We start from the raw sequence: 25277 nt of genomic DNA, 5'->3' as shown, positions 1-25277 counted from the left end.
GCTCCTTATAAAAATGTTACTTTCAGATAAAAAATGGGAAGCAGCTGAAGTAGTTGTCCATATCTGCTTTTCACTACACCATGGGGGGAGAAGTGTCTTATTGATTTAGTACAAACAGCTCATCCTATTGGAGACTTCTCCCTTGTTTTCATGGGGAATGGCAACCCTCACTCAGACTTCCACTGCTCTGCACTGTGATGAGGTTGACTAGCATGGGCAGGAAAGGTATTTGAGGATAACACTTCTTCTTTTTGAAACTCTGACCAAAGTCAATGAAACAAATTCTTTTGACAGCAGTAGGATTAGGATTTCTGTCTTAAGTGTCTGTGACTGCCCATGAAAATATAAAACACCTGAATAAGTGTCTTGGCATTATACATGAATTTATTGCTTACTGCCTTGTGAATCTACTGAAAAGCATTAAGATTCTGAGGGAGACAAATGTAATTTATTTGCAGCCCAAGACATCAATATTTACTTATATTTCTAAAGATTTAACATTGCAGAGTTTGACAAGGTAAGAGTGTCAGCCTGCACTTTCAGCAGATACCCTCTGCATAGGAGCATAGGACAGAGTTAACTTTCAAACGTGTCAATAAAATCTATTTCACAAGTCTTATGGCCTAAAGAATATCAGTGGGCAATGAACTGGAATTCACACTCATTTAGAACTTTAATAGATTACATTCCAACTGCAACTTGGCAGATAAAAAAAAAAGAGATTGAAAAATGGCTCCTAAAGTTTGGAATTCATTTTATTGCATTCCTTTAAAGAATACTCGTTCAGGGGAAGCATTACTTGTGAAAGTATTGCTGTTCGGGGTTCGTCTCTTTGAGCTTTTTTCATTAAAACGTGGGAATCTATTAGCTTGTAGGTTTGTGTTTTATTCTTTCTCCTAAGCAAACTAACACACAGAAGGGTATGCAAGCTCCTCACCCATATTCCATCCTACTCTAAGGAGATAGGCACTGAGCCAAGTTTTAATGAAGTTGCAGAAAAGATAACCAATGGTTTCAGTACTTGAGTGTTTTGCTAACAAGAGCTCAAAGAAGATTTATGTGCCATTATTCTCTAAACATTAATAAATCACACACAAAAAGATGACAGCGTTCAGTGTGCATGGCCACATAGCCATATACACCCTTCACAGTTGATGAAAGCTTTGGCCTCCTGCCTTATCACACCCAAAGTCTCAAGGTAAGCTTTGGAGGCATAAACTATGCTGAGTGTTATTGCTTGAACTGTTCTCAACAATTGCCATGCACAAAAAGAAGAGTTGCTTGTTATGGATACTCCCATCTTAACATGACAGGATCTCTTCCCAACTTTCATTTGTTAACGAGGAGAAAAGGATCTAGGTATGTCTGTTAGATGAACATGTATTTCCACATGATTCTGGCAGCATTTTCCAAAGAACCAAAGGTGATGAAATTTTTAAATGGAATGTGGGAACACAACTCCTCCAGGCTCCTTTGGAAAAGCATTCCTTATGCTTATTTATGTTTGAGTACAGTACCACAACGCTTCCCTCAGAGCACCCAAACACGCAAAACATTCTCCATGAAAACACAGCACACCAATCTTCCCACTCAGCTGCTTCTATGTAAAGCAGAATGCCCTTTCTAAATTAAATAAAACTTTGCTACACCACTACCAATAGACTGAAAGTATTTTCTGAAAAAACAGTTGTTTTAAGATGAGCAAATGAATAATTACTTCTCAGTTCTAACTGATGAACCTAAGGACTTATTTTCTTTAAATTTTCACACTATTTTTCAAATATTGAGTGAACTGGGAGAAATTTGAGAAACAGTTTAACATTTGTGTTATCACAGTATTGGTTGCTCAGAAGACATATGTTTGAAACTTGGCTGTGGTGCCAGATGCTCCTTTCTACTGTTTCCCTCAGCATCTGGAATCATTTAGCACTTCAGAAAGATCACAGACACGGGATGTACTTGCAGCGTGCTTCTAAACAGGTTCTGATTCTGGAAGTGCTTCCCAAACAGAAAATGCAGTATAATGTGAGAATGAGAAAGACCTCTAAATCGTGAAAAATCTTTTAAGTGTACCTTTTGTAGAAGCATGTGGCCTCGCTCACCCACATTTGGACAGAGAGGAAATGTTTTTCCACAGATATATCAGAGAAGGACTCCGTGCCTTGATGTAAATCTGTCTGTGTCCAAGTTCAAATCCTAGGTTTTCTAGACTACCCTGGGAAGTAAGAGCCAATAGCTCTTAGGTAATCCTAAGAAAAAGACATCACTATAGCTCCCAAGAGAGCAGAGATTGAAATGACTTCTGACCTCTCCACATGGAGGACAGCCAAGTGGGGAAATGCACTTGTTTCCCAAACCAAAGCTAAAAAATTTCCAGCCTGTGTAAGAGTGCTTTTGTCTCTAATCACAGCATTACTTGCTACCCTTTTCTGTAATTCAAAAGACAAACTTAGACATCTTTCCTCCCACCTAAATGTCTGCAGTGGTCCTGCAGTCTCAGTATAAAAAAAAGTAATGTCCATTCAGTTCCTCTTTAACAGGCCCAACAATTGTGCCTATGACTGAAGAAAAACACATCATATTAAGCTTGAGATTATGTTGCTTCAAACAACCACACTAATTTACAGAAATAGCAATACTGTTCATTTATAATACAATGCTAGGTGAAGTATCACAAATGAATTACGAATAAGAAGATGATTAGCAGGCTCAAAAATACTCTGAAACCATTCCAAACAAAATCTTTTATAGTTTCTCTTTAGTGCTGCATTCAGTTTGCGAGGCAATGTTTGTGCCATTCTTCTGGAGCCTGGAATGAACTAGATCCTTCTTTACTATAGTCAAACACAACACATAAAATGTAAATCAAATTTGTTGCCCCAAAGTGCCTTCAAGATCATTTCCCCAACTTTTATGGCTAGTGAGATGGGTTATCAACTACAGAATACTGCACTGCCATGATAAAGAAGTGCCCTAGACAATGTGATGCTACAGCATCAGCAGGGACAAAGTTTCTATGTGCAGTTATTCATGTTATTTTAAGCAGTCCCAGAAGGGCTCACTAGGACAGCACACTTGTAAAAATAAATAAATAAATTGTTAAGACTTGCAGCAAACTTCAACAGATTTTGCACACCTCTAAATTTAATATCTAAATGAGAACAGCAGCAGCATACACTTGCAATATAAGAAAAACATCTTACAGCAAAGATTTACAACACTAATAACACTAGAGCTTACCTATTGTCCCGCACATTTTGAAAAAGGACGCTGCATATGTATATTCAAATTGCCAGAGATGAACAGTGGGTCACAAACAAAACTTAAAATGTTGAACTGCATCAGCCAAATTGATAGTGGATTTATTATTTCGACCCTTTCTTACACATTTTTGCATAGTCAGTTCTGCTGCCAAAGCATTTCTAGAAGGTGAATACAAAGGATATCAAGCACTATAATCACCGAATGAAATATGACTGATGCTTTAATGCTCACTCAAATCTATAGATCTAAAGAAAAAGCAATAAAATTTAACGCTTGATTTGGAAGTAAGTTTAAAAACTAACCCAATCCTAAATTCACTGAGGAAAGCAAACTTCACAAATCACTGCCAAAAGCATTAGCATTTTCCCTCCCGGAGAAAAGGTCAACTTCAGATGTCTTGTTATTATGTATCTGGGTTTTTCAAAGTTCTAATGAGAGTGTTGCTCTATGACAAAGATGCATAGGCCTACAAAAATAAGATGGCCAGCCAAGGCAAGTTCAAAATCATAGCTTTGCATTCTCTAGTCTTAACCTCATTGTCCTTTCTCTGTGGCTAAACAGAAAGGAAAGATCTAAGGTGGATAATAGGAAAGAGCTGAGGTAGCAGACAGATGAGACCAAATAGCACAGATTAAACACAGATTAACTATAGATACAACCCGGCACAAATTCGCTTGACTTGCGATTTTGCAGTAAACTGGCCAAGGAAACCAACTTTGAAGAGAAAATAACCTCACATCTGAGCTGCTCTGCAAAGAGACAACTTAGAGGTTAAGGTTGGATAAATTATGTTTTGGAGGTGTTCCTTCTCTTTCATGGACTGAAGAGGGAAAGACTGGAACTGACCTAAGAAACTAAGAAACTTTAGCTAAATGTCCCGAGTTAAGTGAGATCTCACTGGCGTACGATGAAATACTTCTTTAAAAGAATGGAAAGTGCAACGTTAAACCTTGTCAGTGTGACTTTTAGTGAACATTTACTGTGCTTCACCCATTCTCTTATGCCTCCTCTTCTCTTTCAGGAAGCAGAGAGAAAGATGGATTTACAAAAAAAGGAACATAATTGCTTTTGTCAAGCAGTTGCTAAAATAATGGTTATTTATATTACAGCAACACCAAGGACAAAGTATAGAAAAACTGGAAGAATCAGTCTACTTCCATACTATGTTGATATTCCCAGGAATCAAAGTTGGTTGTAACCCCTCTTTGTCTGACCTGATCACGGATTCTACAGTGATGCTGTGTGTTAGGTGCATTTCTCTCTGTCCATGCATTTGCTCATGTATTTGTCCCACTGTAACTTTTGAAACAATTATACAACTTTAAGACACAAGCCAAGGAGCATAAGAAGATATAAATTTTAATTATGAAAAGCAGGCAGGAAGGTAGAACAAACCAAAACAGATGGCTCTTGAAGGTATTTAGAAGTTTCTATAGGCCTACGGTTCTTGGTGACACTGTTATTCCCATCAGAAGAAGCAGAAGTTCCTGCAGATGGTTTAAAGCCTTTTTTGTAATTTAGATACACCTTTTAATGTCAGATAACAGCCTTGCATGCATTTGTCAAAAGCGTTACAGAGCTCAGCTAAACAGAGCTGACATATGATCTGTGTCACTCTCGGGTCAGAGCACTTGGTAATGACTAAACATTGTGACTTCTGGATGACTATTTACCAATACTAATCGCTTTCTCTAGAAATCTCATTTAAAAAATCACATTCCTTATCCCTGATTACTTCACATCATTTTAGAAATGAAAACATCTGAGTCTGAATAACCACAGAGGCTTCCTAAAATGTCATATCTATCAGAGTTTGCTATTTTCCACATGTTATGAAACCAACAACAATTCTATTACTCAGCCTTGCTATCATGTGGAAGGAACATGAGAAAAATTTCCTTAACTAAAGCAAAAGCAGCCATGAAAATTTGAGAGATCATTTCAATACTTCTACAACATTGGGCTTCCTAGTAAGTTATTCTCCTGGCTTCTAACTTTTTTAAACTTGCAGATTTTACACTTTGAGAGACTAAAATGTACTGAAGCTTTGTCCTGCTGTTTGCTTGCAGTCATGCCAAATAATGCAGCGTAAAGGCATTCTGAGCCTCTCCAGTTCTTTATGTGCGAAATCTGCAGGCCTTTTCAAAGATTTGCAAAGTCAGATCAGTTCCTCCTCCATCCCTCTTTGAATTAAACACGTTTCTAGAGGGATGCTCCAGACTTTATCATCTAGTCTAACCCAACTATCTATTATTCAGATCTTCTTACACCTCACAAACACAAAGCAAACTAACAGTATGGACTACTGGAAGCTAGGAACTAATGCAAAGTGCATATAACACTACAAAGTTGAAAGACAAGTGCATGCTCAGACTTAAGCAAAAAGCCTAGACTGCTAGAAACAGAAGTCCCATGGAGTCAGAACCTGGGCTCTGAACACCAGCAGTACTGGGTTGAAGCCTGGAAGATTTGGAGTTTTTGAAAAGAAATTCCAATTAGATAATATTCATACTGTACAGCCCTGAATTACTTCAGTGCTAGTTCATCTTATGCTGAACCAACATTCATTCTCATGTTAATACCTTACCTAGTATGTCTGAGTTAATGTTCAAATTGATTTCAGCAAACACAGGAGCAGGATATCTCTAAAGCAAGATTTTTGTGACGGGCTCACCCTCCACCAAGATTTTTGTGAAGATCTTAACCAAATTAACCCAAAGTAACTGAAGGAATATTGATATCAAGAGCCATTACATCATGCTCCAACTCATAAAACTTCCAACAAAGGAAGATGATGATAAAACACTTTTAGAAATTATGGGTTGTGCCTGCTATTTCTGAGGCCAATGGAATTTTCCAGAATGAGAAATCTATGACATTCTTTTCTTTCCACTCCAATGTGATTCACTGTCAACAAAACTAAGACTACTGTACCTCACCATCTCTCTTCAGTGTTTTCGACCTGGAATTGTGAACTTGGGAGAGAAAATCTGCTAATTGCCACAATACCAGTCCCATTTTTACATGCTAAATTTTTGGCTGCTATAAATACACAAAACTGACTCAAAGTCAGTCAAATAGCGCTTCATGCATTTCCATAAACAAATCTTTGGTGCAATCAGAAAGAACCAAGACTGAAAAAAACAGCTAATACTGCAATGTTCTAAGAATAAGGAGAAGGCAAACAACTAAACATCCATGCTCTATACCATACAGTAGCTGCCTTTGACATAAGACCAACAATCATTTTAGAACTTAGCTTGCCATACAGCTTAGCGTATATTAACTTCTAAACTGCATATTACAAAAAAAAAATATCTCACTGTGTTGTTTTAAGAGCATAGATATACATGCTATTTTTAGTATCACATTATAACATTTATGTACTGCTATAATCTAACAAAACAGCCTACCTGTACAAAAGAGCAGAGACAATGAGCAGAGCTGAAAAGCTATTTTCTGACTTGTGCGATTTTAAAGTTCAGTTTAATATCTGATACTGTTTGTGAGCACAAAACACAACGTAAACCATTTAGATAAGAAAAAGAGCAGTCCAACATGCATCTTCTCCAACTACTGATGTCCCTTCAGGCACTGAAGACAGTGAAGGATGCATACTCCACCAGCCCGATATCCAGTAAGTACAATCATAGTCTCAACTTAGTACTGAAGAGCTAAAGTGTACACTGTCCAACTTGCTTGTTCTTATTATCATGGTAATAAAGTAATCAAAACTCTTGAAATTAAAATGCTGAAAACATAATTATATTTAGATAAATTAAAATGAGGAGATGCACTTAAAAAAAATAATCATTTAAATAAAACCGCTGGGCCAAAGCTAATGGTGAGGTGGTAGGGTGTTAGTTTGTCTGAGGAAGGCTCATTTTTTTAAAAAAACAAAACAAAACAAAAAAAACGTTTGCCTGCCCTGAAGCAACCCTGAAATAAGAGAAGGAAGACAGACTATAAAACAATAGCTTGATCCAAAGGCCATTGTAAACAGTAAGAAGTCTGACATCAGCAACACTAGAAAACTTCAAACTTTTACAAGATCTTACATCTTCAGCCTAGTAGTGGATTCACACTAAGCTCTAGCTATGAAAATAACACTTTTGCCCTGCAGTGACTCCCAGAGAACACATCTTTTTAAACACTTTTCACTGTGTAGCTTGAGGCAGTGAAAAAACAAGTGTTTCTTTTATGGGGTTAGGAACCTTCTCTTTTCTGTCACGCGTCTTACTTATGCTAACCTCTTGCATTCGCCCCTGGTCCCTGCGTTCATTGCCAGGACCATTCCTCTTGTTGAATCACTAACAAAGTGAGCTATTAATGGTCCTTTTTTCTATTGCCTTAAGTCTCCCTTTTTGCTTGGGGTGCTCTAAAGCATCCTCCTGACATTATTTTCCAATGCTCCTTCTTTCAGCTGTCCTCTGGGAAACATCATAGTAACAGGATATATAGTATGATGCTATCAAAAGCTTTTTTATAAGAAAACTTTTGACAATAGAAGTCCCCTAATGGGATTTGCATCCTAGCTCAATAGAAAAAAGCACTGTAATAACCTCCCTTTTTTTTTTTTTTCTTCTGCTGTAATCATCTGTTATGCTTTTCACTAGTACTTCAAAGCAATTCTCTATTGTTCTGTTACTCTGAACTTACGCTCAGCAGGGTTTAGCTTTTCAAAGCATCACAGAGGGGGATCTTAATTACTCTTTTTTTTTTTCCAATAAAAAAAAAATCAAATTCATTAAACAAACAAAAATTCCTTTTAGATCTCAGAATTTCCTGTTGGTGGATTTGCAGATAATTAAAATCAACAAAAAATACAGTTTTACGTGTCTCAAATTTTAGCTGAAGACCTCATTCTATCACAGCTACTACTACAATGAGGGAACTTGAATTGCGCAAAAGGCTGGGAAGATCCAGCTCTCACCTTTGCCAAGAAGTATCTAAAAATTTGCAGAAATCAATAATAACTACTTTTCAAAACATCCATACACTTGGACTACCTCTTGAGAGATCTGATTCTGAGGTGGAAAGACACTGACAATATACAAGTCACAAATGAGAGAAGTATACCATATCTCTGGGCTTTTAAGCTGAGTTTTGTGAAGAGAACTGTAAACTTTTAGCTAATCACTGAAAACTGGCAGAGGTCAAGGTCATACACTGAGTAACGGGCAAAAACTTGGTCTACTGAAACTGGCCAAAATCTCAGCTAGTGCAAAACTGCTGCAGGTCCTAAGAATGACATTATTTAGCTTCCAAGCTTAAAGCATGGTGCTAGCCAACCCTAATCAAGGCCAGATTTTCTTGTTCCTATAGTATAACCTCAAAAACACTTGAAATAACTGCCCTCAGATTGCTGCAGTTGAAAGATGTTAGCTCACTGCATGCAGTCCAGCATCAGGTACACCACTGTACGAAAATGTTGTTTAAACCTACCGCAGTCAGTGCTGAACAGCACATTTAAGTTACCAGATACAAACTAGAAATTACATTGGTCTTCTGATTCAAATTCAGAAAAACGAACTTCACTGTTGACTTATCAGAAAGCTAATATTACTCTGGGGAAAACAGAGTAGTTTAGCTGAGGCCAACGGTAAGAGTTACTGCTCCTCTCGATGCCTGCTGGAAACTGCAATAAAGCATACAAGTCCATGCGACATCCCAATCACCATTTTTATGAACATTCTCCTATTTATTAATAGAGGCTGCTCTAAATTCACTGAAGCTTTATGCCAGCTGCCAGTTTTGGGCCTAGTACAAATTTGAGATATATTACAAGTTCAACAAGAAATGAAAATAAAAGGTGAGAAAAAAGTTCAGCATATGCCAACAAGGCAAGTTCATTGCTGACAGGTAAGAGGGCAAGTGAATGGTGGTTCGTACCAATAATTCCAGATGTTTAGTTCAACCACTAAAGACAATGGAGGAAAAGGCATCCATCGTGGAGAAGAAAAAATGGTACCAGGGAAAATACGGTTATTTCCCTCCTGTTGTTAAACTCCAGGCCCCTGTTCTTTGCTCTTAGACATCCAATCTGTTCCAATTGATCTGTTACCTTTCGCTTGTTGTATTTGCCTGAGCTTTGCTTTGCCATTTGTATTTACATTTATATATGCAGCTTTTGGACCTCAACAGAAGACACTCAAAATATCAGTCACCAATTATACTGAAGACAAAAGCAACATAAACTGCATGGAAGCATGCAGCATTTAAAGACAGATGACTGAAATTCATGATACAAATTAACACCTTTCCTTACTTGATTACTCAGGAAGTATTTTGTAATTTGCAGCCACCTCCAGGTGCTAACCATTCATTAGCAGCATTTTCACCAAACAGTAGGCTGAATTTGACAGGAAAGTTTCCTCACAGTCAAGATACTATTTAAAATACAGTATCTTTTACAACAATCGAAGTTGCTAGAGACGGAAATTTGTAGAAACAAAAACAAAAACACCCACTTCGATTTATGGATAGCACTCACAATACATTTAGTGTAAGAAAATACTATTTATGTGAAGACAGTCTAAAACAAGTTCAGATTTGGGTATATTGCACTGTTGCTGTAGAAGTCTGCTTTCTACTATCTCAATATACAGACCCCCAAAAATACAGAGCTGAAATCTCTATGGTGAGCAACAAGCTTTTTATCTTGCTGGACTTCCTCCACATTCATACAGTAAGCCTACAGAGAAATAAATGGTAGGGCAGTAGAGTAAGGAGTCATAGCTAGACTCCAAATTCTTTAAGGAATGGTCCATGAAAGAGACTATTTAGGGAAGAAGTCATAATTGACAGCCATTTTTGCAGCCCAGTCTCATGGATTTTAAAAAAGAAAGGACTGATACAATCATGTCTCCTTACTGTTTGCTTATCCAACTTTACACATCCCACAAGTCAATATTCAGTTAGCCCACTTCAAAAAGATGTTGGTAGTTTATTCTAGTGCATCAGTCAGGGTCATTTTGTAATATGAATGCTTGATATTCTGTTTGATTTAAAGTTTTTCTGGACAACTTTATTTGCAGAATACTTTTGAGAAAGGTACAGTGACTAATGTGTCACAACCATTTCAGAGATTGAAAAATGCCCATGGACGTGTTTCCTTACCATAAAGTGTAAGTATAATAGCCTTCCTCTTCAGCTAAGCAGGACTGGATTAGCCAATATTTTAATTCTGCAGCTGTATTTATTGGTAAGTACTTGTATACAAGAATACTCTGCTAGAGGCTAAATGGAACCTATGGAAAAAATCTATTGTAATATGTCTTTATCCAGTAGTATATCTGAAGATGTTATTTAACAGCACCTTGACATTTCCAGAAATACAGCATGGATGGGAACTTCATCAGATTGCTGTAGAACATTGTCATATTACTCCAATTCTTAAAATAATTTTATTTTTCAGAGCATAACTTCTTGCTCTTTATAGCTGTCTGTCAATATTTCAAGAACAAAAAGTACTCTACAATGTACAGCCACTTAGCATGCTACCATCAAGCGAGGACATACAGACAATTCTGGATCATTTGAGTACTGTAGCTTTTAAGGGAAATATTTTCAGAAACAAGAAACAATTTTCAGATCCTGATCACGAGATAATTTTACCCAGGTGATTTCTTCGCATTGCAATAATTTTGCCCCTTTCCTAACACTTTACTATGGAGACAAAAAAAAAAAAAACAATAAACAAACAAAAAAAACAAACAGAAGCACTTGCAATCACTAGACATTGCTGAAATTCTTGGTATAAATCACACAATATCCTGAGTTGGAAAGGACCCACAAGGATTATCAAATCCAACTCCTGGGTCCCCAAAGGACCACCCAAAAAATCAGACTGTATGTTTGAAAGCGTTGTCCAAATGCTTCTTGAACTCCAGCAGGCTTGGTGCTGTGACCCTTGTCCCCCAAGTAGCCTGTCCCAGTGCCTGACCACTCTCTGGGTACAGAGCCTTTCCCTAACCCCCAGACTGACCCTCCCCTGTCCCAGCTCCATGCCTTTCCCTCGGGTCCTGTTGCTGTCCCCAGAGAGCAGAGCTCAGCGCCTGCCCCTCCGCTCCCCTTGTGAGGGAGCTGCAGGCCGCCATGAGGCCTCCCCTCAGCCTGCTCTGCTCAGGGCTGAGCAAACCAAGGGACCTCAGCCGCTCCTCATATGTCTTGTACTCTAGGCTCCTCACCATCTTCAGAGCTCTTCTCTGGGCACTCTCTAATAGTTTTATGTCATTTTTATACTGTGGCACCCAGAACTTAATACAGTACTCAAGGTGAGGCTGCACCAGCGCACAGCAGAGAGCGACCGTCCCTTCCCTCGACTGGTGAGCAACACCGTGCTGATGCACCCAGGACATGTTTGGCCCTTCTGGCTGCCAGGGCATGCTGTTAACTCATATTCAACTTGCTATCCACCAGAATCCCCATAACCCTTTCTGCCAGGCTGCTCTCCAGCCTCTGATCCTTGAGTCTGTACGTACAGCCAGGGTTGCCCCTTCCGAAGTGCAGAATCTGGCACTTTCACCTTCATTGAACTACCAATAAATAATAAGTATATAATTGGAATTTTATTAAAGATTTTAAAGAGCAGATTCAAAAATCGCAGAAATTTTCATTTACTCTTCATAAAGTTTTTGTTTTTTTTTGCCACAGAAACATTGGCTTCCTTATTTTTCTAGCTTATTATAGAGATAGTTTCAGACATTCAACTCACAGTAATTTCTGTTAAAGACATATTTACATTTGTAAACACCTACAAAGTAGTACTACAGACTAATGTATGCTCATTTTTTTTCCCTGGCCATTTCTGGGGAGAAACAGGAATCAAACCAGAATCAAACCAGGAGTTAAAAACTTCACTGAAATACAAACAGAAATGTATGATGCGTGATAAGATTAAGGTAAGGACCCACTGAACCAGGTATTCCTTATAGTAACCTCCTAGACACAAAAAATGTGCAGCTCTGAGGAAAGCAGTGCCCAGACTCTTCCACATATTTTCCACAATTAGGATAAGGACTCTGAAGAAAGCTGTACCACTTCCACTGGTAAAAATAGCTACAGTAACAGCTATATTCAGAGAACTGTTGATGGATTTGAGTGATGTTCCCAGCCTTGTGCTTACTCATAGTCTGTTCTCAATTCTATGTATCCACCTCACCTTCCCATATTCAGTGTCTTCATATCAACTTCACTTATCATGAGTGTTTTCCTTCACCTGCACCGCTTTAGCCATCTATTCTCTTCAACTTCTTTTTCAACTTGTTTTGTCCCTCCCTAGTACACCCAACATTTCATCAAACCACCGGCATTTTCTGTCATTTTACTTCATATTCTGATTTTTAATAACATCCTTCTCCAACATTTCATCCTTTAAGACAGCACTATTTAAATCTAGGTATTGCTGACTGTACCTAACACAAAGGAAACATCTAGCCTGGTTAACAACATTAATGAATATAATAAAAGAAAATCATGGCAATCTTTAGCTTATGCTACCTCACCATTGTCTCTTTGCATGCTTGTATTGCAAGAGTTGTAAAAGCTGCTAAATGTCCTCTGTAAGCAAGGAATTCAGATTTCAACGTCCTTCCCAAAGCACATGGAACATAGTTCACACAAACTTGCACTGATCAAAATAGTTTTTTTCAAAGTATGTCAGTAAAAATAGATTTTATACAAGTCTGTAATAAACCAAAGGCTAATTAGCTGCAACCACTTTTTCTTGAGGTCAGGAGAAGTTACACCTGGGATGATTTTAGCCTAGAATAGCCACACTTATCAATGTGATTTTTTTATTTTTTTATTTTAAACTCAGGACATATCACATCACACCTTCATTTTTACTTGATGCTAAAGTGACAGGTATAATGAGACAAGTTATTTTGATAGGAGGGCACAAGCTACTTAAAAATAACACTTCTGTCTCAGCATTCTGTACTCAGTGTAACACCCAAGATCACAGTAACTTTAAGAAGTTGGTCAATATTTTTTTTTTCTTACACTTTTCTCTCCCTTTTTTCATGACCTGTGTAGCTGGCAATATTTTGTGGATCAACAGCCCTACTGTTTCCTTCTCATTACTCACATACACTAGAATTTTTATGAGATATCAAGGAAGTACAGCTGGTGATCAGGCACTGTTTCTGAGGATGTTTCATTCTTTCCAAAATTCTTTCAGTTCACGTACCAAAACCTCAGGGTCTCCTAGTTGTGAAACAGACTCTCTGTGGAGACTCCTTCAGGGCCAGGGTCCAGGAGGCACAAGATTGCTGATGCCTACAGCAGCCTATGAGGACTGTCAATCAAGTGTTACCAGAATCTTGTCCTGGATTCACAGCTAAGGTTTACTGAAGCTGAGATGTTTTGAAAAAAACACCATCTTCCTCTCTTGTTTTGCTTAGACAGAAAACATCCACCTATTTCTAGAGGTAACCTACCAGCACAAGTCCTATCAGCTTAAATAGGACTTCTGCTCCTAACTTTCACAGGCACTTTGAAAAAACTATCTGCAGCACCAGTAATTACTTTCACTGCAGTTATGCTCAGAGGACAGAAACCCATTGTGGTAGTCTCAAGCAAGACATTCTGTAGTCTACTCAATTTTATTCGGCTTCTCATCCCAGTCCTTCACTGATGCACTACAGCTAAGGGCCCATTAGTGTTACAGTAAGAAGCACTCCATGCCCCAAGAATTACTCTGCAGAGATTTGATTGCAAGAGGAAGACTTAAAATTCCAAGGGACAGACAAAAAAAGTCTGGTTTAACATAACAGAGCATAAAAGCAACATACCTATTATACTACAGTACACTTCATGCTGCCATTCTGTAACTGGTCTCGTTTGCTGTATTCCAACCTCAACCCTCAGAACAGAGGAAAGCTGGGGTGAAATAGGAAGACGAATACCCTTCTTCTTTTCAATATTTAATGCAGAATGTATACTTTCAGTGTATCTCTTTAAATGAAAAAATACTTGAAATCACATCTAGAAAATATAGCAAATAGAGCTGACAGCCCTTCCACTGAGCACTTCTGTCTTATGCTGCAAGCTAAACAGAGCCCATTTGAGATACAACACTCATTCAGATGCTTTGAATCATCCCGTGCAAGTTTCCATTCTTTTTTATCTCTTATGTCTAAATAGGCAACTACTTTAGGTTAGCTGGAATCAGGTGAAATGAATACATTCTCCCTACTTTGTCTATTACTCCAATTCCTTTTAAACTGTGCAACTACCCCCTACTGGACCCCATGCCTATGGTGAAATGAAATAGTGCTATCTGCCCCAGTTAGTTACAAGGAACCTCTGCAAGGTTCCCAGCCCGGTAACAAGTTAGAGACGTTTCCCGTGGTTTGTCACAAAGCTTCTGAAGGACTACATTTCTGCACTGGAGGAATTAATAGCTCCAAGCTTTTAAAGATTTATACATCTCCAGAAAATGTCAGTAAATTTGCAGCTATCGTACCAGAGCTGATTAGCACTGTGCATATTAAACAAAAGGGTAGTGAACTTTGATTTGCATATTTCTGACATACACACAAATTCCCACCACTTTCACAACATAATACCTACACGGTTCATTTTATTTTGATTAAAATTAACACATTTCACTGATGACCTTTAAAGGAATGCTTGCTCCCAGACTTTTAAATGCACCATTGATCTACTACACTTTGTCAGCAAAACAATGATCACTCCTAAGATGCTTCTGAAAAGCTAAAGAATCTTTCACAGATCAGTTCGTAAAGTTCCCACTGACGTAAGCAATGCAGAGAAGCAGAATTTGCATAATCAGTTCACTTGCTGCATTCTGCAACAAGGGACGTGTTCTGCTGATTCGCACCCTCACCAGAAGGTTGCTCTAGTTAGAGGAAATTGCCACATAGCAATTCAACAGACTTGAAGTTCATTAGCCAGGTAGCAGCCAAGTAAATAAGGAAATGAAGATATATGTAAGTTATTATTACCTTTGCTCCACAGACAATGAAAATGACCTTTGTTGGAAGGCTGGTTCAGAATCAGAAGGCAAAACTTCAGGTTTCCTGTAAGATAAATGTTGACTCTTATTAGCAAGAATATTGTTTTTTCTTTTTTTTTTTTCTTTTGCCACATTTAATTTTAGTCCAGCTACCTCAGAGCAACTCCACTCATTTCCTTGCTTCTCAGGTTTCATCGTTTTCAGATACAGAAGCAGCCAGAACTTAATTAGACACCTTTTACTTGGTAGGGCTTTGCTAAAAAACTTTTCATTTATAAGAGACTGTTATCCACTGAAGGCCAACCTCAACAGGACCCCTCATCTATATAGCTCTCTCATTTAATCTCTTGCTTGTTGGTGCCAGCTGAATGCAGCATTTACTGATATTAGCTTTACCATGGCCTCTGTTAACAGGGGAGGCCGTGGCTATCTCAGAATGAACTTGTCTCTAATCTAGGTTCAACAGTCCACTATCCCAGGGGATGCAGAACTCTTACTGACATCAATGGCTTCTGTCCCTGCATTATCCTATCTCTCAAAGCTTCAGTCATAGTACAGCCACTGCAGCAGTTGCTTTACAGATGTGGAACAAAAAGGCATATCCAAAATCAAAGTTAGTCAAAGCAAATGTGTTCTTTAGCCTGTGTTATCAAGGTGATACCACAGACTCACTGGATTTTACTGGATCTCACTGGATTTCCCAGCAACCTGAACTGCTCCACCAGTCTGAATGGGCTCGTAAAGCACCCTGTCCTAGCAATATGTCCACTGTGAGGGATGAAAATAAATCTACAAATACAGGAGCCTTAAAATAAAAGGATTTAAGATACTACACAATTTGGCTTCAAAGAGTAAATACATCCACTGTCTTATTACAGTTGCTTGTGCTGGGATTTGCATTACTTCACTTCTTAATTATCTTGCCTATCATATAGGAAAATCTGTTTCCCCTGGAGCTTGATATCCTTAGGCAATCAGGTTAATAAAGTATTATTTGGTCATATGAAACTACTGTAATTGAAAGAAGAAAGCCTCTATAACTAGAAAGCTTTTCAGGCTTTTGAGTGGATCCAGTACAGCAGGAGGCAGAAAGGCTACAGGTGAAGCTGTGGTTGAAGCCATACGACATTACCAGGAAAAATACAGGTATTGAAACTCCTGAAGGTGCGTGAATGTTTTGGGGTCAGAATGGATAGAGGACAATGTTTAAAATCATGAATGGCAGCCTGAATAGTGGATTAGGAGAACAGAGCACCCCTATTCTGTATCTCATCTTTCAATCATTTTGGTCTTTTCCACTGACCTCCGTTCCTCATCCGTGTATGCACATATTTTATATGACCCGTTCCCTTATCTGTAAAAGGGAAGTGATAGTATTGTTCCCCAGTAGTGTAGAGATATGGTGCCGAAGACCTAGATAATTTTTACTCCTGTAAAAAGTCTGCAAGTTTACCATAGATACCTTCTGTGTGGTCCTTTTAAATGCCTTCCCTCAGGCCATACACTTGCATCTTTGATGACATGGTTCACATTTCTATTTAATTCATGTACATATAGAGGAATTAATTTACTTTGAAAAGATTGGAGGGGTCAGAGGACCAAGTAAACAAAGGAAAGTAAGAAAACCTTCTTCTTTGCTTAGCCTGAACAGTTTTGCCTTGCCCTTGAAGAGAAAGGTAGAAAACAATACATTCAAACTAAGTGCCAATTTCCAGCTGCCTCACAAAATGGGACCTCAGCAGCAGATCTCCTAATGATGGTTAAGTGAGAAAGGCTGCCAACTCCTTATATTAAACATAATCATCTAGTGGTGCCCTCCACTGAAAAGAGCCAGCGAACATTGCAGGTTCTTACAGTGATATGATAATACAAATAGACATGGATGCTATAAACGTGTTCCTGCTGTGAATCACAGAAGGCATTTCTGTGTCTGTTTTAAACCCTTAAGCCATATCAGCATATGGAAATGCATAAGATTTTAGCTTTTGTTGCTCATTAGGAGGACTCTTGCTATACATTAAGATATGTTTTTGAAGTAGGAGTCCTAGATGTAGGTGTCCACACTGAGACTTCAGAGGTTGATTTTCAGAGGCGACACTTCCAAGAGCCCAATGAAGCCCGTAAGGGCTGCTTCTTATTATTTGCTCAGTGGTTGCAAAGAAGCAAAGAAGTAGATGCCCCCAGTGCACACAATTAGGAGTATTTTTTGTTTCTTTTTCAGTGAAGTCATGGGTTGCAGAGGGGAAGAAATGTAAACTATTTTTTCTTGTGCTTTTAAAAAGAAACATTCTAGTCATTTCAAACCTCTGCAATTAATGCATGACAGAATGCTATGGCTAATGCTACCAAAATGAACCTAAATGTCAATATTTTAATGGTGCTCAGCAAGTTAATATAAAGCTACATAAAGGGCTCAGTCCTTGGTAGATGTAAAACAGTAATAAAATTGGGCTGCAATAATTTACAACCATTGCCCTAGAAGCTATTAATAAGTTGGGACTTCTGATGGCAAAGACCATGTCAGTGGACAGAATATGCAGCATCCATCACTATGAGAAAACCTGATGAGAGCTCACTTTGCCACTGCTCTCAGCACTCTAATGCCTATTCGTTTGAAAACAAATTTACTTCAAGGCCATTTATCTTTAAAGCCCTTAATAAATTAGGAAGCATCTATCTCCTGGACTGTCTGCCCAGCCATTTTTCACAAAGATAATTAGCACCCTGACCCAACCATTAGCAAAATTGTGCTCTGTTTGGACTAATGGGAAAGAGAATTCTGTAAGCAAGATTTTAGCAGCAAAAATATCTTGTCCCCAGATATGGATATCTACATTGAAGAAGCTTTTGCTGGCTTTTCTTTTTCTTCCATTTTTAGTATAAATTTCTTTCATTATGTACTTTTCTTGCAGTTTTTGCCGACTGAGCGAATTCAGCCATCTGCAGCACAAACAGAAAAAGAATAAATTCCTCCATACAAAACCTCCAGTGTATTCTTGGTGTTTACATCAACACAGAGGATGAATGCAGCCAAGCCCACAGTATAAGTCCTCTCGTAGTGTCTGACCAGTGGAACTGGCCAGACAGTAATGACAAATTTTTACAGGGCAGGACAGAAGGATGGCTGTAGGAAATTTCTACATGTATTCAGGGAACCAAATTTGTTCATCTTCATTCTTACCCACTTCTTGTCCTATTTACTGTTTGCAGTCTGACATGCATAACTCCTAGATGTACGTATTAACAGGTGCATTAACAACTACATCAACAGCCAGCTATATGCAAAAATTGCAGTTAAGAAAAAAAAAAACGTTAATCTCATCCATGTTTTTTTTTTTAGCAGACTTGGAAAATTCACAGTCTTTGGAAAAAGCTGGAGGTTTTTAATCCCACACAAACAGAGCGAGCTACTTCCTTACTTTCCGTGGTTGCAAATCAACCAACATTTCCTTTGTGTCCCATGGGGACAGTCAGTGAACAACCCCTTCCTTTCTGGAAACTGTTATTTCCCTTCTCTGCTTTCCAACTTCTCTTTAGCCATGTTCTTTGACTAAGCTTTTGCCATGGTTGCATAGAAAGGATTTTAATCAAAGGTGGCATGAACTTCTCTGTCAGCCTATGTAATGCCTTTATACCCCGTTTTAACTCAAAATAATTCTAGGATGGCTTAGAGCATACATTTTCTCTTCTAAAAGCCTTCGTGGCTTCTCCCTGTCATATTATACTTACCTAGCTATTCTATAAATATTTATAATTTCATTATGCATTTTTTATTGATTTTTCCTTGTCATATGCCAGTCTTCAAGCTGTACATCTGCCACAAAGCATATTCAAAAGGCATATATATTTTTAAATACAATCTTTTGTCTGGGAAACAATAACACAATATATGCCCCTTCTTTGTTTCCCTTCAGTGTTCAAATAATATCACTAGAAGCTATTCCGCATACTGTGAGGCTTCTGGCTATTGAATTTTCAGAGGGAAAAAGGCTTTCATTACTTCAAACAAAGGAGCCTCTGGGAAAGACCACTGCTGTACTCGTTCTTTGTGAAATGATGTAAGCAGTACCACACCACAGGGGAATTTGCTGTGCTCAGATACTGTCACGCCTCAAGGTGCTAGCGAAGTACGACTCCCAAGTCAGAACTTTAGCCACAGAAAGGACCTTCTGCTGAGCAACATTAGCTGTATTTTACTGCTTGTCTGTAGAGGAGCCATTCCTTTCCTTTCCAATGATCTGTCAAGAGTCTTCCACTAAGAGAGGCAGGTTTAGCACAGAGGAAGAAGGAGAAAAGAGGCAGGTAGTATAGGGGATAAGGGATTTTACCACTAGTAAAGTGCTTTGTGAGTTTAAAGTATAAAGTTGAAAGTTGGAAGGCAGTTACACATTTTCAGAAAATCTCTGCACTTGTAGAAATACATCTAGATATCCAAGATATTAATCAAGATCCTTGCAAGAGATACTGCAGAGATTTGGGTTACAGATATTTCTGATAACATATGTGGGAGTCCAGATATACAAGCTACCGAGACAAAAGCTCAGAATGATCCCTCTGAAAATTCCTTCCTGTATGGACAGTACAAAGGCACTCGTATTGCTGCTTTATTAACAGTCAAATTCACAGGATTTAAATAAATAAATAAATAAAGTGAATGATTTTATTTCCAGTGCCATTAATCAGTAAATTCTTGCACCACAGATCAGTTTTTTCAATTGGACAGTCACTGCTTTCTTAACAGTCATATCATGTGGGACAGGACTGGAATTTTTTTCACAATTCCAAAATATCAACACTGACAAAAGACAGCTGAAGCTGTTCTCCATATGGCAGTTAAAGTTTCTTGTGCTGTAGAAGAATTAACATTGAAATTGTGATTCTAAGAATACCAGAGAAGTTATATTTAGTGGGAGCATTTCATAACAAAACCTAAAAAAGCAGTTCCTGAAAACAGCAAACACAACAAAATAATGCTCACGCAGAACCGCAGTAAAGATACATAAGTGTATTGCTACAGATAAGCAAAGCACAGTTACTGAAGCAACCTGCTATGTTGATTTTTTTTTAAAAATATGTTAAACTCTCCTATTCAATTGAAATGCAGTCCACCAAATAATCAGAAATGATCAGTTTTTCACTTAAAGATTTTCTTCACATACTGTGTTGATTGAAGGACTTGGCTCCTGTGTGGTCATAAAGGTTATTAAGTCAAAGAAAGGTTGGAATGTGAACTTCTGCTATTGGTGAAACAGATTTCATGAACTCAGGACAATTAAGAAATCAGCTTATAAAGGTATTCATTACTACATCAAGCAGAAACTAGCATACAATGGAATAAATTGTAGTGGGCAATTTTAGCAAACAAGGAAAAAAAAAGGTTTTAATACTGATATTCCTTAAATTAGAAACATAACTATTCAAAGAATACTACTCTATTAAAGTAACCCACATTCTTCTTTTTATGTAGAAAAATGTCACTGATTACAACCGAAGTATTCTGGTTTTACATCTGTGAGAGAGACAGGACCCTAGAATGGTACCTTCTGCTGTCTCCATTGGCAGAAACTGATGGTAGAATTGAATACACCAGAAGGAAAATTATTCTAACTCCTTGCTGCAACCTCAGAAAGCTTTTTGGTAAAACATTGTTCATTCTGTTGCATTAGTCTTAGAGACACACTTAGCTGTTTCTTTAACACTGAAAAATGCTGAAATTCATCAGCATTTTTACTGTCGTCATAGTAGGCTACATAATCCAAAGACTGAAGCAAAGTTTCCACTAAATGAATGACAATGTGCTGCCTACTTTTTTTCTTGACCTTGCCTTTATGAAAAAGCAAAGAGATGCTCAGCACATAACCAGCTGTTACCTAAATACAGAGAACTGGGAATTTTAGAAATAAAATAAAAGAGTTTGGGGAATCAGCAAGGGATATGCATCATTTTCTGCCAAGGAAGCACCCATCCCTGAGTGTTAATTCCAAAACTGAAACTCTGGGAAGAACTACTTGCTAGTAACTACAAACATTCTTGCTGGGTTATTTAAAGGAACTCTTGTTTCCAGAGCTTTTATTTTTGCGTGCCCCCCCCCCCCCCCCCCCCCCCACCTCTTTTTAATAGGAGCTACCACCCACTTCACAAATTTACTCAACTGGAACAACATCCCCATTGGAAATAAAATAAATGGCTATTAACAAAACAAAACAAAAAAAAACACTGAGGAGCAAAATCACATGAGAATGAGTTCATTAGATGCTTGATGCTCCAAAGTCTTTTTTTTTTTTTTTTTTTTTTTAAAGCATTAAAAGAACAAAAACTACCAACCCTCTAGCTGCCTACCTGACATACAGGTCCAGTTTCTAATACACAGTTTATTGGCTGATGTGGGAATTAGTATCAAGAGCTCACTTCTGCCTCACAAGACAAGATTCTGATTCTATCAACTGAGTTTCGCTAGCAACTCAATGATTGTACACTATCTACATATATACTATACAAGGAAGTAGCATGGCATACTAAAATCAGTTCTATGGAGCAAAACTGGTGATGCTGAAAGTATGATATGCACACTACATGTTTTGGAAGGAAAGGAGGGAGGAAGACTACTTCAGGTAGTCTGGTCCTGTATAATAAATATGCATTAGCAGTAGGAGAGTAAGTTCTGAAGCATGTTTTTAATTTCATGCACAGGGAGATTAGTTTATATATATAAAAACCACTCTGCAATGTAAAGCAAAGCATAGTACATAGGCAGAAGGCTTGCTTCAATAGCATATTCTTGATCCAAAATAAAATGCTATTGTAAACGCACCTATAACCACATGGCTTTTGGATTACCAAGGTTTTTGTTTGTTTGTTTTTGTTTTTTGTTTTGCTTTTTTTTCTTCTTTTTAATAATGCCTTTATAATATGAAAATGACTAATGCCACAAGATTTGCTTAATTTTAACAAGCATTACGTGTCTGTAATCTTATTTTCACCAGTATACTTACACTCAACTCTCACTTTTGATTGTTACACTTGACAGACAACTAGACACTTCTATTTGTGGTTTAGCTGGGGGAAGAGGGAAGTTTATAGGAGGGTTTAACCCGAAAGTTCTTATTATCTGCATTACAAATTCCTTGAAAAACACAATGTCAAAACCTGAAGTAACACTTTTAATGTAACCTCTCAGAATAAAAACTCACTTTGTACTGAACAAATACTGCACAATATACAAAAATGCTCCTCATTCTGTTGTTCTGTTGCTTGAACTAAGTTTCCCTCTTAGTGGGAAAATAAGGTTCCCTCTTATCCAGTGCTCCTCTTCACCAGGAAAACCACTGCTTGCCTGTGACATTGGGGAATCAAAAAAAGATCATTTCAAACTTATGCATCCCAAATCAACACTCTGAAATGTTAATGTTTAACGTAAAAGAAGTTTCACAGCAAATCTTGCAGAACTGCTACATTTAAAATGGAAAAACTTCTTCAAAGTCAGTTAGTAAAATCCAGTCCCTTTGCCTGTGCTCCTGCTAACAAGGTAGATGTCAGCTTTAACTTGGAGAAACAGTTAAGCTTGGACTATTGTGTTAATTATAGCTACTACTTACAAAACACCCCATAGCTGCATTCTGCCATGCTGAATCCCCAGCCTCCAAACAAGCCATTTAATTTTCATAGTAAGAGTGACAACACCAATAATAAACCAGAACAAATTATGCAAAAGGATCACAGACCTTACAAACACATTCTAAGACTTACTGAATGAATAAATCAAATATGCATACCCAGCTGTTTTTCGTGCAAATGCAGTGTTATCACTGTCAATGCACTCCAATGTGTTTGTTTTTTTTTTCTTTTTAAAATGTGAATTCTATTGATTTTTAAATATTTCACAGCTCTTCATTCTCATGGCAAATTCCAGGAAGAAGAGTAGGAAGAAAGGATTTGTGCAAACTGTCCTACTGAAAAGCTAAAACATGGCAGTCTCCAGAGAGCCCTCTACAAGAATATGCATGGATGAATTCAAACCAATTAATTCTTCAGAATAAGTCACAAACACAGCCATACCTGTGGGACAAGCCACCTACATTATTGACCACTGCTGCTCCTAGAAGACCACCACACTTTGGAATGAAAACTTGACAATTAACGCTGATGGTCTTCTGCGGATTACGAGTGCTACATTTTTCATAAGATCAGTATGAGAAAGGACACCATTTTCACACAAACTCTCTAGTTCCCAATTACATTTCTGAGTGCTTGGGACTTCTACTCTTTGTGTGTCAAACACCTCAGAATAAGATCATACATGAACTGTATCCTCAGAACAGTGTATTTAAATATATATCATAACAATCATGCTTCTTACTATTATATCCATTAAAACAATGCTTGTACCAATTCTTGTCTGAAAACAAAACAAAATAATCAATCATTTCAGGGATGTAAGGATTTGCAAGGTACATAAACCCTAAGGCGGCCTTGAAGACACACACTGACGTATACACCATTTGCTACTGCAACGCCTTTGGCTTGGTTTATCACACCCTCTTGGTGCTAGTCTCCAGAGATGTTACTATCCATCCATGATTCTGTGCTTTGTGCAAATAGGTTTTTCGTTTCATCCTTAGCACAAATACATTCAGAATTATCCAAAAACAATATTTTATTTTTTAGCTGAAATATGATCATCTTATCAGTTATACTCTTCCAGCTCTCAAGACTACCAGTTGAACTTGAATTGCCCAGCAAGAGCCGAAGGAAAGAGACTTCTGATATACAAACAGACAAATAAAGGTCTAGGTAATTAATCCATTATATTTTACCCTTCGGTAAGAAAAAAAATAGCCAATTAAGGCTGAAGACACAAACAGGGAGTAAAATAGCAGGGCAACTTTCTGCAGAAGTGGAAAACTAGACCCCAAGAATCTGCAGAATCTGACACAACCTTTCACATTTCAGATAAACCTTAAGAGATAAACCTTGCCACTAAGAAGGCCAATGGCATTCTTGGCTCCATTATGCATATATTGCCAGCAGGTCAAGAGAGGTGATCTTTCCCCTCTACTTAGGTGGTGCCACAGCTGGAGTAATGTGTCCAGTGGTGTGCACCCCAGTACAAGAGAAACCTGGACATACTGAAGAGAGTTCAATTGAGGGCTACCAATATAACGAAGGGATTGGAGCAACCCTCCTATGAGGAAAAGCTGAGAGAGTTGGAACCTTTCAGCCTGAAGAAAAGACTCAGGGGGAATCTTATGAATGACTATAAAAATCTGAAGGGAAGGTGCAAAGATGACTAAGCCAGGCTCTTCACAACAGTGTGTGCTGCCAGAACAAGAGGCCACGAGCACAAACTAGAACACAACACTTCTTTACTGTGCTGGTGAGTGAGCATTGGCACAGGTTGCCCAGAGACGTTGTGGAGTCTGCCTCCTTGGTGTTACTCAACACCATATATATATATATGGTGTTGAGTAACATACATACATACATATATATATATATATATATGAAAACATTAGATGTTTACCTTTATATTTCACAGTCATCTTCCAAGATAGTACCTATTTTACCCCCTGTAAGTGTGATAACAATGGGAAGCTCTTAAAAGACAAGAATTAGACATACAGGCTTGCTATAAAAATATTGATAGTGTTACGGTAAACTTGACTTTCTTGTTTGAAATTTCTAGGCACTGACCATTAGGAGGAATGGAGTTCAAATCTACATCTAAGTGAAAATGCAAACAGATGCAGAGAAAAATCTATGAAATTTCCATTTTATCTTCAGGCTGAAAAACAACCATGCATTATTGTAAGACATTACCTTTTAACTATTTTTCCCCTCAACAAAATATTGAAATTTATTCACTTTACATAAACTTTAAGAACCAGCAACTGCTTCAGTGCCCCCAGAATTACTACTACTATTCAGTAAGTTCCGACCTTATAAGAAAACCCAAGACAGTTGCTCACTTTCTAGCTGATCAATAATCCTGTCAAACTTAATGTCCTCCTTGCACTTTTGAAACGCAGCATCA

General features: G+C 37.9%; 1 protein-coding gene across 3 annotated transcripts in view; it reads right to left on the bottom strand.

Moving 5' to 3' along the window:
* TPK1 (thiamin pyrophosphokinase 1) overlaps positions 1-25277 on the bottom strand; it is a 328823-nt gene that overhangs the window by 253632 nt on the left and 49914 nt on the right. For 2 of the 3 annotated variants that reach the window (XM_082752566.1, XM_082752567.1), the window contains exon 2: positions 15237-15311. In XM_082752566.1, the coding sequence (XP_082608692.1) occupies positions 15237-15311 (75 nt within the window). Of the gene's footprint in view, positions 1-15236; positions 15312-25277 lie in introns of those variants that run through there. The other variant, XM_082752569.1, reaches the window with a different exon arrangement.

Source organism: Aythya marila, assembly GCF_965140915.1.
Source record: "Aythya marila genome assembly, chromosome: 2".
Lineage (NCBI taxonomy): Eukaryota > Metazoa > Chordata > Aves > Anseriformes > Anatidae > Aythya > Aythya marila.
The sequence above is the reverse complement of the archived record's forward strand: the minus strand, read 5'-3'. Positions and strand labels throughout refer to the sequence as shown.